This window comes from Hydractinia symbiolongicarpus, chromosome 13 (genome assembly GCF_029227915.1).
Source record: "Hydractinia symbiolongicarpus strain clone_291-10 chromosome 13, HSymV2.1, whole genome shotgun sequence".
Taxonomy (NCBI): Eukaryota; Metazoa; Cnidaria; class Hydrozoa; order Anthoathecata; family Hydractiniidae; genus Hydractinia; species Hydractinia symbiolongicarpus.
The window spans coordinates 12025920-12041814 of record NC_079887.1 but is presented as its reverse complement, the minus strand read 5'-3'; the positions used below and the strand labels follow the sequence as shown (position 1 = coordinate 12041814).

The following is a 15895-nucleotide window of genomic DNA, read 5'->3' as shown; positions in this document are numbered from 1 at the left end:
GGAAGTTATTTTTATAGAAGAAATTTTTGTGATTAAGGATCTTTTGTGGAAATGTTTGTTTGCGATTTGCTCTAAAAATGCAATTTTGCGAAACAATATTCCACAAATAGGGTCCAAAATCAAAAATATAAATTTTGCGATTTAAGTTTCGCGATTAAATTTCTAATGCAATTGGTCTAGATAATTAGTCAGACGAAATACTTTTGCCTTCCCTAATTATACATCTAATTTTACGACAGATTTTTGGCCGACTGGGTATTCAGCAGATTGTGTGACATATTAGAAACACGTTTACTGACAATATTAATAATAGTCCATTAATATTTAGGTTTATATCCACGAAAGTTACAAGTAAAGATATGGAACAATTAAATCCAGTTTTACCACAAGCAAAAAAAATTCTTTTACGGCGTTGGTCATATTCTCAACGATTTAATGGTAAACTGCTGGTTCAGTTATCTTTTATTGTACATGACGAAAGTAGCTGGACTATCCGAATCAAATGCCGGATTAGTAATGCTAATTGGTCAATTGTCAGATGCTTTAGGCACGCTAGCAACGGGTTACCTTTGTGATAAAACAAAGATTACATGGTATGGAAAACGAAAATTTTGGCATGGCATCGGAACTTTAGCCGGTGTAATCGCTTTTCCATTTGTTTTCAATACGTGTATTAATTGCAACGGTTCAGGAGAGAAGATAAAACTAGCTTACTACTTAGCTTTCAGTATTATGTTTGGAAGTGGCTGGGCCGCAACTCAGATAGCCCATCTGTTTTTAATCCCTGAAATTACTTCCAAAGAAAGTCAAAGAGTAGAGCTAAATGCCATAAGGTGAGGATAGAATAATTCTGACATGACACTATTTAGCGAGCAACATTTTTATAATATTGTAACTACTACCTTTACCTAGATCTGGGTTCACATTTGCTTGTGGTATATTTATTTATGGTGCAACATGGTTGTTACTCGGTACAGCAGATGGAAACATGATTGATCCTTCTGTGTCTAAACAATTCACGGTAGGTGGAAATTTTATGTTAAGGACGTATGTATGAAGCGATAATTACATGAAAAGTAACGATGTTTGTTACGCTTAGATACTAGTTTTCATTGTAATTGGTACTGGCTTAGTCTTCTGTTTTATCTTCCATGTTGGTACAAAGGAAAAACGTTATGTACAAACATTGAAAGGTAAGTTCAAAACCTTTTTTGTGTATTACATTATGTTGAGAGAAATTCAGAGAAATTATCCATAATAACTCGTATACAGTCATAATTTTTTCCATTTTTTGTGTAAAGGCAAAATAGATAAGCTTTCAGTTGAGATCAGCGGTTCTGAAAATGCAGTAGAAATTGTTGTCGGTAAAGAAGAGAAAAGCATAACATGGAAAGCTTGGTTAAAACACAGTCAATTTTACAAGGTTAGATATTCCTGTTATTTAAATTCTTGACGAAACATCTAAAGAAAGTTAATTAATGCATTTTTATAAATAAATCTTTATAGAAACCGTACAAATTCTTTCTGAATTTAGGTTGCACTGATGTATGTGACAGCGAGACTAGCCATCAGTGTTTTCCAATCTTATTTTGCATTGTACCTAACTGATGCTTTACATCTGAAAAAGGTAAGTATTTCAGTTTCAATACAAACATAAATATTCTGAATATTACCATGCAGATCATTAAAAAAATGATTTAATTGGTCTAGGAAGCTATCGCTTACTTTCCATTAATTGTACTTATGGCTGGATCTATCACAACCTTCTTTATTAAGTTTGTTACAAAAAAGATTGGCGGTCAGGTAATATTTATTTTGCTTCTTTTTCTCTAATTTTTTATTTTCATTATTTTCGCAATTATTAGCAATATTTGCAATTTCTATCTAGTGGACGTACACCTTAGGTGCTTTAATGATTGTAGGATCAAGCATTTGGCTATTTATTGTTGATAAAAAGCATACGAAATCTGTTTATGGAGCAGCTTGGTTGGCGGGAAGTGGTAACTCTGTTATTTTGGTTACATCCCTTGCTAACATGGCTGAGCTGATTGGTACCAATAAGGTAGCAACAATGACTTCCGACTTTGTGTTGTTTTTACTAACTGTTTTGATTTCGAATATATTATAAGTTATTTTTTCCTTACTTCCTAGAGATCAAGTGGTTTTGTGTACTCTGCAATTAGCTTTATAGAGAAGCTGTTGGTTGGAACGGTCATTTTTATCATTCAAACTGTAAGGCCAAATGTACGATCAGGGTGAGTTTTAAGGTTATTCTAGAATGACTGAATTAGTTTGTTTATAACCTGTTTTCTATAATGATACATTTTTTTCAAGGTTTGTGTGTGAGGAATGTGAAGTCTTCTCCAAGGTTGTTCAAGCTGCAATTCCTGGCGCATGCGCTTTGATTGGTATATTTGCAGTTGTTTTTCTTCCTCCTTTTGGGTTAAGGCGCTTACAATATAGTACGTAGATGTTTTATTTTTTAAAAAGTATTATTATAATTTAAAAGTTTAAATTAACAGTATCAATAATTATACTTAAACTTCTAGGTAAGCAATCATCAGCTCCTGTTATCAGTGAAAAAAGTGTGTCGCATTCCACTAAAAAGTCTAAACTATCACGTGATATTCAAGTTATCGGAAAACAACACATTTACGTCATTCAATTAGGTCAAACAACCTCGTCAAACACACTTAAGAGTTCACGTAAGATACAGACAGGGTGAGAAGCCATGGAGAAATGAAATTTTTACGTGTAATTATTATTTAATGCTTGTTTGGCCTATCTAGAAATCCAAGTTAGGCAAAGGAATGTCAAAAATTACCAAGCAATATCATAATGTAATTAATAGCCCGTAAATGTACCATGAATATACAAAATATCATAAAAATAGTTTCTTCTTTTATATCAATCAACTTGTTAATTTTAATCGTAAGGCAGCAAACGAACTATAAACAAACATTAACCATTCATGAAATTTGCAGTTACTAATACTCCATTTTCGACGTCCATTTTACCGTAAATCAAAACGAGGCCGTGTTTTATAAAACGGGGCAATGTTGATCATTTTATTTGGGATGCATGAAAATAAGGGAAGACAGGTTGTTACAGGGAGGTTTAAAGCTTTGTTGTGGTTTAACTTCCATAGCAATAAAATAAATTGATAGAAAAGGATAATACAAGTATTATTGATCCTTTTCAGTAGTGATATTAAAAAAGGTACAGTGACAAAACGGGACGTTTTTGTTTTAAAAATAGCCCTCAAACTTATGACAGCAAACTTTGCCTATGAACTTTATTCATGGTGGCACTAACAACAACAACAACAACAACAAAATGTAAACAATAATCTGCCATTGTATTTTCTTTATGACTATCACTAGTACTTTACAATGAATTGGTTGACTTCGTCATCGTATATTTTTAAAAAAAACATATTGGAGACAGCAGAACATAAAGTAAAGCTGGATTTCCATCAGTGCGAATTCTCTTATCGCTCTGACTTTTTTGACCCATTGATCTTTTTTCGCACTAGTGGAAATTCCAGAGCGACACTTTTTTTGTTCTTATCGCCCAATTTCAGTGCGATAGTCAGAGCGACAATTATCAAAAATTTTTGATATTTATCGCTCTGAGTTTTCGCCCAAAAGTGCAACTTCAAAGAAATACCGAATGTCCATTTAAAAAAATTGAATAGATTCTATTGAAATTTAACTTCAGCACATGCTTACACGTGTTGAGTACAAGAAATAGTTTCATATGTGTTGTGAACCGAGCAGTGTTGTAAAAAAAGTTTTTATAAAATGGGAAAAACAAATAGGTGCGACTTAAGGGAAGATGAATATTTAGCAGAGGCTATTCGAAATTTTTCATGTCTGTACGACAAAAGTTGCAAATAGTATCGAGAAAAAGATCGAGTGGCAAAGGCTTGGAAGAATGTTGAGGAGGAGTTAGGATGTGAAGAGGGTAAAGTTTATCCTTGTTTGTCAGTTCAATGCGCTACATTTTTTGCGCTGTTAAAACTTTAGCGTATTCAGCTTGTTCTATTACTTATTTGGAAAAAAAATGTTTTTAAATTCAACTGTTTTAAGGTGAAGCTATTCGAAGATGGGACAACTTAAAAAAAAGATACAGCAAGAAAAAGAATAACCTAAAAAAGAAATCTGCATCGGGATCAGGTTTGGCTGACGTTGAATCATGTGTCAAAGATTTGAAAGAATACTCTTTTTTATCTTGGCTTGATAAGCATTATCAAATGAGAGACACAAAATAAAATATAGCGGCTCCGGAGGATGAGGAAGATATTGATTTTTATTCGGAAGCAGCGGTTGAAGATTATTTAAATAACGAGAATGACCCTGCTACAAAATCACCAAGTTTGGCCAAGATGACAACTATTGATCCACCATCTGTTACTTCAACAAAGAGGAGCGGGCGTAAGAGTACGAAAGAAGAAACAGAAACGTTTGCTTTGAAGAGCATCGGCGAGGCTTTTGCATTGAAAGCAACTCAACGTGGTAGTGCTAAAAAGGACGCAGATGGCCTGTTTGGGGAAATGGTTGCTGAAGAATTAAGACAAGTATCTGGGCGAAGCAAGATTATGCTAAAGCACAAAATTCAAACCGCAATCTATGAATGTCAAATGAAGGCTTGGAATGGGTCGCAGCCTAAACGACAGCTACACATGATGTCCCCACCCTCAACTCCTAGTTTTGGTAATTCTCTCCATTTTAACGCCTATGGAAGCCCCGTATACAAGCAACAGCAGCCATTGCATGAAGATAAAACCGATCATAAAGGGTATTACACAAATTTGTTGAATGAAAAACAATAGTTTTTTTGCATAAAAAAAAACTGTAAATACAACATTGTAAAAGGTCTTTTCAAAATATTTATGTACGCCTTACATGTCGGTACTGCCATTCAACAGCACCCTCTTCACTATTCACAAAATCCTTGATCGCTTCCCGCATTTCTGTAGCACTTCTTTCTGGCCGGGAGCCCCGTACATTACATAAGTCACAAAGACGTCCTTCGCTCTGCCCCACCTGTCTTCTCCATTCCCCAGGCGTAATCTCCCCATTCGTGTCTGTGGTATCGACAAAACCATTTGGACAATACATTGCGGCTTCAGTTTGGCGTAAGTAATTGTGTAAAGCAATTGCTCCGAGCGTAAAATTTTCAACATTTTTTACCGATGCTTTTATTGGGCGGCTAAATATTCTCCATCTAGCCCGCAATAAGCCGAACAACGCGTTTTCAATAACACACCTGGCACGAGAGAGGCGATAGTTATATACTCTCTCAGGCTCGTTTAGCTTGCCAGGATATGGGCGCATCATATTTTTCTTTAAGGAGAAAGCTTCATCTCCAACTAGAAAATAAGGTAATGGGTCAAATTTACATCCAGCTAGTGACGTAGGTGGTGGGATTTGAAGGGATTGATTTTCCAGTTGCATTCCAATTTGACTCTTTGATAAGACACCACAGTCGTTGTTACTTCCATATTGTCCTACATCTACGAGAATGAAGTTGTACTTAGCATCACAGACTGCTAACAGTATGATGCTGTAGAACCCCTTGTAATTGTAATAGAGCGATCCTGAATTGGAAGGGTTTTCCATGGCAATATGTTTTCCATCGATTGCCCCTATACAATGTGTGCAATTCCACGTGTCTTCGAATTCATTTTCGATTCTTAACCACTCTTCTTTTGACATAGGGGGTCTTACATATTCGCTTAGGTTCTCCCAAATTGCTGCAGCTGTTTCAGACAGAATTCGTGAAATAGCACTCGCGCTAATGCGAAAGTTGAATGATAGAGATTGTTGAGAATCTCCTGAGGCAAGATAACGTAAAGTAAGAGCCAAGCTTTCAGATGCAGGAATTGAATTTGAAAATTTGTGTCTCTTTTTTGGATTGATGGACCTACCAGAGACAATAAATGTTCGAATCTATCAGGAGACATTCGAAGAAATCTATGAAATAAAATATTAAATAAAGTTTCAAAGAAAGAAATAATAGAAATGCTCTCCATAACTATCAAAAGGAAGCAAACTTGGAACTAAAATTTACTAGATACCTAAAGTAAAATTCTCTATCGTGCAATTTCATTTCTTGAAGCAGTTGATTATACACTCCTTTCAATTCTCTTTCTCTATAAACTTGACGAACCCAAGAAAATAACGATTTTCTTCGTCTCCTTTTCCTTATACTTCTGATGACTATTAAGGCAGTCAGTTACAGCTTCTTCTTCTGAACTGTCTGCCATCTTGAAATGTGTGTGTTCACATAAGAAAATTTCGCACAAAAAATAATTTGTATTGGCATGCTATCGCACTGAAACTCATTTGCAGCGTAGAACTCCCGTCGCACTAAAATTTTGTGTAATTTTAGAGCGATAGAAAGATTCGCACTGGTGGAAATCCGCCTTAAACATATGCTTGAATGGAAGTAAATTTCGTTTTCATACACACTTGTCACAATTTTCTAGCTAAAGGACTATTATCTTTCACCAAAAATATTCAGCCTCAACAATTCTTCTTTAAATTATAATCATGTATAATTAATTAGTTCTGCCGAATATAGTTTAAAGGACCTGATACACTTGTATAATATCACTGAAATATACCTTATAATATCAATATAATTTCTTAAAGTATGTTTAAAATATGGTTATAATCTCTATAATAATAGCCGTCGTCTGTCTGTCTCTGCGCAGACCCCCCGCTGAGTTAAAAAATCATGTTACGGAAACACGAATATCAAATGGATTATATTTTATCCGCTTTGTTGCGACGGGTAAATATAAAGGACGGGCGAACCCGTTGATTTTTCCACGGGCAACGGCTTCTCTATAATAATAGCCGTCGTCTGTCTGTCTCTGCGCGGACCCCGCTGAGTTAAAAAATCGTGCTACGGAAACACGAATATCAAATGCGATATATTTTTATCCACGTTGTTGCCACGGCTAAATTTAAAGGACGGGCGAACCCGTGGATTTTTGCGCGGGCTAACGACTAGTCTATATTATAATGCCCGTATACGTCTGTCCGTCCATCCGTCTGTCTGTCACGCAAAATGGTAGCTAAGCTGCGACGGGTGAACCCGTGGATTTTTCCACGAGCTAACGACTAGTTGCTTATAATCTCTTATAATATAGCTATAATATGTATAATTTTAACACCTGGCATGTGCGTCATAACCTCATAATTTGCTGCATGGCTATAATATTTGAATGAAATCAAACGAGTTTGATTTTAATAATACTATTGGTGATCTGGTTTCGAATGCCTTTTGTATGTGTGACAATAGATCTATTAACTGCTAGCGTTAATATTGTGAATTTAAATTAAATTATAACGATAATATACTGTACTAGTGGTTAGCCCTTGGAAAAACGCACGGGTTCGCCCGTCTTTTTTATACCGCATTGCGTGCATCTCTTGCGCAGCTAAGCTACCATTTTGAGTGACGGACAGACGGACAGACGTATACGGATATTATAATGTAGATTATAAAATATATTTAATGATATTATACAAGTTTATCCTGGCCTTTAGTGTACGCGCTTGCGAAATTGTACAGAAAAGAAATGATTTAATTATTAAAGGTAAAAGTTAATAACACCAAAGATGGCGCATTATGTAGAAATTTAAGACGATCTTTATTATGCTACACTGCACGAGCTTTAGCTTCCGATAGCAATTTCGTTTTACTTTAAAATTTTTAAACATGCTTGGTGAACATGCAGCCATAATACGGAGTGCTGAAATCTTTTTATTCCGATTGATGTTGTTTTACCAGCGTTCGATGCAGCAGGTAAGGGCGGCGACAGTAGGGAGGTTCAGCCCCCTCACTTTTTTACTAAGTAATAATTTCTTATTTTCTTCCAATAATCAAAGCTTTTCTAAAGTCCAAAGTATAGCCGTTTTAGGTGTCTTAGGACTCTAAGAATGCGTTGGACCTCATCAGGGGGCTTACAGCGCCTCCCTGGACCCCAACTGTTTCGGCAACTTGCTTCGCTCGTTGATTGTCAATAAAATCTCAAAATCTCTCACTATGCCTAAGCCCCCCCCCCTCTCCAAATTTTGGCACCGCCCCTGGCAGGGGATTAAAACAAAGAATATTTTGAAAAAAACAAAAAGCTCCACACACAGTTTTAACTGAGTTAACTCAAGGTTTATTTAAAAACAGAAGCTTGTGAAAAATAACGAGATTGTAAAAAGTTGGTCTCGTAGATGCCGATTGTTTCCTTGTTTACATTTTTAGATAGAAATTTCTGCTGACTCAGCAATTTTGGTGTTAGGATAAAATCATTTTATTATGTATTAAGGCCTATATATTTAGGAAATAGTTAAAAATAATGTATAAAACAAGAATCCCTGCGGCTTGAAGATTTCCGTCAATAGCCTGAAAGATATAGAAATTTGAAGCGGACCTTGAAAACGGAGAATTATGGGGTAAACAAATCACCGAGTATCCCAATTCTCAATTATTATTGTAGCTAACCTGCAATGTTAAAATATAATCTAATAAGTAAAAAATAAAATAAAATTTAAAAAAAAATAAAAACGGATCAGGAAATTCTGGAAATTTCAGAATACAAATCTTGTTATGTATAAACTTGGCGATTCGAATATAATAACTTTTGAACGAGCTCCATTTAAATGAAGGAAGTAGTTCATTGTTAATTAGTTCAGCGATAAATACATATTAGGGTTTAAATATTTCAGTATTTAGGCCTTTAGAATTTACTCTCCTGTTAAAGATTTGTTTAAATGTTGATGGTGCATGGTTTGATGACAGCTGATTTGAAAAAGAAAATACGTTTTAAGAATGAGAAACAAGAATACAATTTTGCCATGAACTGAAATTTCATTAGGTTATTGCCTTTTTAACCTCTCTTTGCCTCAATAATTTGAAAAGGGAATTTATTAAAAAGATACAAATCAATGCCATGTGATGCACAAGGCATATTATATGTATAAATATATATAAATATTTTTGTTAAACAAGTAACGTATTAAGCAGGCAATCCATGACTTTGAAACCTGTGGACAATACAGGATTTATTTTGTCGAAATCGATTTATTGAATTTAAAAAATTTAATTGTTTGTTATCCTTTTTTGATTCGATTTCTCAAATTTGAATTTCTCTTTGGAGAGTCTGATTACTTACATTTTTCTGAAAATACTTCTGAAATTTTAAATTGATGAAGTGAATTCAACAAGTTGAAACAAAAAAGGCTAAACACAAAATAAACTTGCGGATTTGATAAATCGATGGTCCTTTTAGTGAGATTTTTAAAAATCAAGTCTTTTCTAAGAAATCTTAGAAAAATATTTTGTGATACTTTGGGTGAGTTCAAGAAAGATTTTCAAGAAAATTAGGCACTCAAGGAGAACTGATAATTAGCCAGTAACAGAATAGTTAACCATTTTCAATGGCACCATAGCTTGTGGTTATAACTCTGGCACTTTGTGCGAGAAAATGGGGTTCGATTCCCCTTGGCAGCAATTCAATATGGGCAAATGAATGCTACGATAGCGCTAGGTTAACCCACCATGTGAGGGAGATGCAGAGGCTAGTTAACACAAAGTCTTGTCAAGTCTATTTTTTATACAATGAATGTGGAATCAGAAGGTATATATAAGTAGTATCAATCTACACTCAATAATAGTTTAAAGCCCTAGCAACGTTTCCGTCAGAAGAAATTCGTTAGAAAGTATCACTCTCCTTAGCAGCTCTAGCATTTTTCTGCCTGTCACGCAAAAGTTTATAGAGACCACTGAAAATATAACAAAGAAATCCATTAAAAGCATGGGCGAAAATGCTGCAAAATATGTAAACATTGTAACTCATTTATATACAACTGGCACTGATAAACTATAGCTATACTCTTTTCTTGTCCTTTCACCCACCAGACTTCTCTTGTCCTTCCCCCATACCCCTCTCTCCCTGCAAACACGACCCACACCATCCCCCATTGATTGATGATGGGAACATTTTTTTAATGTTGCTGTGGGGAGCTACAACATGTTGCTTCAATATGTAAAAAGATAAAGAGAGGACAGACTATCACATAGGGTGGTGCTGTGTTGGTTGAGAGTCGGGAGCAGGAACCATGTTATGGTGGGGTGTAAGCCTACTCTAGCTGTTATAAGTCTCTATTAGCTAGTTAGCTTAGCACACAAGCACCATCTCAAAAACCTTTTTAGGCATGTTTGTCCTAAGCTTGGGATAGTAAAGACAAAGTCCGTTAGCTTATCTCTTGATTTTGCAACCTATTTCAGCGAGAAAACAAAGAATAAAGAAGCATCACCTTCAAACATTTCCTGAGAGAATGATTCTGAAATATCAGAATCAGACCGTATTGACGACGCCATATTGATTGAAATTTCGAAATCACCTCACGGTTATTGCTGCAATAACAACCGCAAGCGGTTATCATCGTTCTCCGTTAGCTCTGGAGCTACAACGCATAGCTGAGCTGCGATATATATTAATCTCCGTTTTACAGAGGATCACGGTATCTATCATGTACAGTTTACCGAATAGGGTAGTTTGTTTTCTTTTCTATGAACGTTCGTTTTGAAACCGTTGCCAAAGTGAAAAATTTCAGTGTCCAGGAAACGAGGGGGGTCTATCTTCATTGTCAGCTTTATGTTTGGGTGTGGATGTTTCTGCAATCCTCTTCAAAATTAATGAGACAGATCTCCCCTGCAATCATTTTATAAGTTAAAAGCTGTAAAGTCTACAAACTTAAACTTAGTTGTTTTAATTATTTTTGTGAAATGCAGCTGCATGTAATTCTAAAGTCGATTCTAGCTATCTGTACAACAGTAATTTTCTTTCTAATTCACTCCTAATACAATATAAACCTTTTTGTTTATCTATAGCGAGAAATATTACGCGAAGTTATAAGCATAGGACGAATTCGATTCTGCGGCAATGTTATTTGTTTGTATTTAGAGCAATCTTTATGATTTCTACGAAGTTAAGAATTATAACGTGCTGTACAAAGCTCGTCGTTAAGACTTTTTAGACAATTTGAGCAAATAGCTATCAGTTAATAATAAAGCTGTATAAACCTGCTCTATCATGCGTGCTTACCTTTAATGAAGATACATTTACAAATAGTCATTGAGTGGTACAGTGCTAGATATATAGCCAAAAAGGTTTTATTTTTATTCCAAAAGTTTAAATGCTATTTCAATTTGCATTTCATGAATTTCATGAATTTGGAGCTCTGCACAGAATCTTATCCAAATTATAATTAAAATGCAAAGAAATATCCTAATATATCTTACAAAAGTGCTGGATGATTGCATGGGAACAATACAACTGGATTTGGCCTGGTAGAGTATGTGGTTATTTAAACACTATCAGTCAAATAAGCAGAATTTTGCAGCCAAATTTAGACAAAATTTAACAATTATTGGGTGGTACCTGACACTAGTTAGTTAAAAAGTTTTGAATATACCTTTTCTGCTCTTTACAAAGAAAAATCATAAATGGTGTTGCATTTTTTTTGTCGCAACAACTGAACAGTGTAACTAAATCAGAAATTAATAAACGACTTTCATTACCATTTTTAATTTGAGTCGTAGTCATCATTTTCATTAATTGAGCTGTTAGTTGTTTGCACCCTAAATCGATGACTTTAAATGGTTAACTTATACGTTCAGGAGAAGTAAATTTAATAGGTGATTTTAACTTTCTTTCTGGGCAGTAGATGATTTATATTTTCCGTTACGTTCTTTAAATTAGCACAAGGATTAGGTTTCGTAGGTAAAGTTAAAGTACTGCAAATATTTAAGCGATAATATTGATTTTGGTGAAGATTCGACTTGAATGTTTTTTGTTAAAATGTCAAGCAACCAAACTTTTTGGGAATAACATAATCTGGTGCAGCAATACCAACACACAATTCATAACCATTAAGTTCTGTTATAAAGTGTGAAAAAGTAATGTTATGAGGTAACATCTATCCAAATACTCCCAATGAATATTTCATACTTTGGGATGATGTGGCGAGATGAAGTACATGTAACAATAACTAGTGTATATTGAATGTCAATATGCCAACAGCTACTCAATGACAGTTACAAAATCCGTTGATTGAAGTCAAAGAAATTTTTATATATAGTGGTTGGAGAAGGAGGCGGTGAAAGATCTTAGATAATATTGAAGTTTTCCTGTTTTTAAATTGAATTGCAGGATGGAGGAGCTTTTGAAGTGGTTTGACCAATATGTACTTTTTGTGGAAAATTGAGATGAGGTAGCTCTTCTTCTGATGATCAATTAATGACCCCATCATTCGTACTGATGCTATTAAGTTCGTTCCCCCATTTCTTGTTTACATCAGAATTTAGTAACGGAAATATATAAATACTGAGCTCTTTACTTCTCTTTGATGTAGGGTACCCAAATATGCACCATTTTTGCCAGGTATAGTAAAAATTGCAACAAATAAACCCAATTACTAAGCAAGAAGTGTAGACAACAGCACAAGCAACAGTTTAAAATGCGCCATTTTAAACTTCTGCGTAGGATCGAAGGTTTGGGCGCCGGTAGCTCTCGCCTATGTTTTTTTCTTGTGTCTGCAAGAAAAGGTTATTATAACTCGTTGAATTTAGATTTGTAATGACACCAAGTTCTTAAGTATAATTGTGATTGCTTTAAAAAAACAAGCAACAACTACTGTTTGATACAATTATAATATTGATGAAACTCAACTACCATATGCACTAACTATAAAAAGAATATTTTATAAAACAACAACGTACAGCAAACTATGCCTGCTCCATCTTTTTGTCTTTTATTTTCTATTGTGCATATGCAAAGTTATTATTTATTTTAACATTCTAACCTAAAAATGTTTTTCACGCCACATGCGTGTGAAAGTTGCATCTTTAGTGGCGGTGAATACACAAAAAGTATTTTAAAATGATTACTCGTTTTGTTATGTAACCATGAAATGGTCATTTTGTGTCATTCCCTTTAAATTTCGTCCTTTTCTTTCCAACACGCATTGTCATGCGAAAAGTCCCTAAAGTACTCTTTCTTTTCTATTTATTGTCTTTACTTCCCTGGCTACGCATTGGCATAAAGGCGTATGTTTTATATGAGAGTGTGTACGCATACACATTTTGGAAACGATTGTTGTCTTTTTATCCCATTCCGATGCGAAAAACTGTATAAATTTAAAATAAAATTTGTTTGTTCTGGCGCTGTATAGTAGAAAGTCTTGAAGTAACTTCAACGTCTAAACATACAAATAATCATCGTCTATACAAGTATGCCAAAGAAATACAGCCTTTTCTTCTAAATTACAACAATCAATATATTGCAATTTTAAAATTTTTTGCGTAGTAGGAGTTTGAAGTAAGGGGTGTCGGAGTGGTTGGTAACTTACTCACTTCAAAATTTAGAGAAAGACAAACGCTAAGACTATGAAACTCGCCACAGTAAGTGACCAAACTAAAGGCAGTGATTTCTTGCTTAGCTCCTTTTTTTCTTTAACGCGCCTTGCATTAAAGCAAAAAATCTTTCATATTAAATGATCGCTGGCAAAACATTGTGTTACTTATCGTGCGTCGCTTGCGTGAAAACAGTTTTACAATTAGATAGTTATATTTTATGGTAATGGGTCATGTTTTCAGAACAACAAACCATTTATCTATTTTATTTACCTAAATTAAACTGGCAATAGTTGCTAGCTACTAAAAACACGTAGTGCGTTCCTGAAACAGCAGAGAGATTAATAGATCTCACTGTATGGTCATAAAAAAGTGAAAGAAGGTAATAATAATAGAAGACTTGCACTTAAAACTATAAGTGTGAGGTTATTGCATGAAATCATAGACGTGCTTCTATAACAAATTGCAACAAAAGGCACCATTTCAAAACAACTTAAGTAAAAAAAAATTCGATATAATACTATACTATCTTGTATATTTAGCTTGTCTAATGATTTATTTTACTATATATGATATCTGCGTTGGCCTCTCGAAATATCTTTACAGCTTTTGTTTTAACTCCTAAAAAATTAGAATATAAATAGTATTCGTGAATAACATCGCTTAATCAATAGGTCCCTTTTTAAAAATTGTTCCGTTAACAGTATTGGTGAATAACTACGCTACTTTATAGCACTGCATTGGAAAAAAAAGGTGGTCCATATGGCTGATAGGAAATGAGACACTGGGGATTTAGTAACTGTATCGCACTTCTCTATATTAATAATACCCGTATTTTGTCTGTCCTACGTAAAATATTACCGCAGCCGCAGTAGCAATAGCTGTCCCTAGGTGAATTTTTATATCGACTACGGATACATGAAATCAATCTCTTTATAAAGGAGGGGGAAGATCATATATCGACTAGTCTTTGATATTTTTATTATGATAATAAATGAAAATTCGTCAAGTTTCAAAAGAGTTGCAAAAGAGATAAAAGGAGTAAAATATTGCGATTTGTTAATTCTTTACTCTTTTGTTCTTTATTTGGATCCGGGGGTAGTGCGACTAAAAAAACAACAGATAGTTACTGACATATTGAAGAACAACTACTTTGTTCATCACTAACATACTGCCAAGCAGTGAGCAGGATTCGATCTGCGGTCCCCAGAACTGGGAGCCGCAGACAAACCCACTACACTACGTGCGGCAATATGTTAGTGATGAACTCAGTTGGTTTATCCGGATGGTGTATACATATGGGTGAATATTTATCATAGCACATCGGTATTTCATTCTCAACAGAGAATGGTTCACCCCGATCAGACCTCTGATCATGACGGACGAGTATAATGCGTGTAAGTCATATTGAAGAAGAACTACTTTGTTCATCACTAACATACTGCCAAGCAGTGAGCGGGATGTGCTATGATAAATATTCACCTATATGTATACACCATCCGGATAAACTATCTGAGTTCATCACTAACATATTGTCGCACGTAGTGTAGTGGGTTTGTCTGCGGCTCCCAGTTCTGGGGACCGCAGATCGATTCCCGCTCACTGCCTGACAGGATGTTAGTGATGAACAAAGTAGTTCTTCTTCAATATGACTTACACGCATTATACTCGCCCGTCATGATCAGAGGTCTGATCAGGGTGAACCATTCTCTGTTGAGAATGAAATACGGATGTGCTATGATAAATATTCACCTATATAGTTACTGACACTTGCCCTTTTCAGTTTGAGTTATGATGATTTTTTATTATTTTTAGCTAGCATTAAGGCAGACTTACGCTTGTTCCATATTACACAGTATTGAATTAATCGAATTGCTTATTTTGAATATTTTAAATTAAATTGAATAAATCCAAGATAAAGATAAAGTAAAAACACACAAAATGATTCGACCAACATTTTTTTTATTTTGCAGAATTTGTTCCCGATAAAAGTGTGCTGACCCCTTAGTACAGGTAAATCGCGTCGCATAGACGCAACAGCCTTTTTCGAAACACAGTTTGTCGTTAGGACCGGACAAAAAACTTGGCGAACAGGGGTATCAGCGTATTACCCCATTTCAAAAAAACTTTATGTTTTAAGTCCAGCTAAAGATATCACTCGATATTTTATTTTGCAAAATTACTGCAATTAGCATAAGAATTAATATTTAGGAATTTTGTTTGGCTACTTTTACTTTATTCCCAGAGCTAGAGCTTTGGCTTCTTTAATGAGCTATCTAGATCGCCACAATTCAGAATAAAAAAATAGAAGATAAAAAGATAAAAAGCTTTAATACCAAAGTGAATAGAAACTTTAAAATAATAGGCATAAGTAGGGCTAACAATAGACCTTCTTGAATGTTTGCATTTTTAGCAGTAGGCCCTTTTGGCCTTAACAGTTTCGTGACAGGCAAAAAAATGCGGGTGCCAG

General features: G+C 34.8%; 2 protein-coding genes across 2 annotated transcripts; one reads left to right on the top strand and one right to left on the bottom strand.

Annotated features, from left to right (window-relative positions):
- Window positions 1–471: 471 nt before the first annotated feature.
- LOC130623078 (major facilitator superfamily domain-containing protein 12-like) lies at window positions 472–2810 on the top strand. The gene is made up of 7 exons (XM_057438579.1): window positions 472–833; window positions 898–1051; window positions 1100–1193; window positions 1302–1423; window positions 1535–1627; window positions 1711–1803; window positions 1889–2810. The coding sequence occupies exons 1-7, from the start codon at window positions 472–474 to the stop codon at window positions 2126–2128; spliced, it is 1158 nt and encodes a 385-aa protein (XP_057294562.1). The 3' UTR covers window positions 2129–2810.
- Window positions 2811–4892: 2082 nt separating this feature from the next.
- On the bottom strand, window positions 4893–7202 carry LOC130623077 (putative nuclease HARBI1). Its single transcript, XM_057438578.1, has 3 exons — window positions 7187–7202; window positions 6083–6164; window positions 4893–5928 (listed from the first exon to the last, which is right to left on the bottom strand). The coding sequence occupies exons 1-3, from the start codon at window positions 7200–7202 to the stop codon at window positions 4893–4895; spliced, it is 1134 nt and encodes a 377-aa protein (XP_057294561.1).
- Between the last annotated feature and the right edge of the window lie 8693 nt (window positions 7203–15895).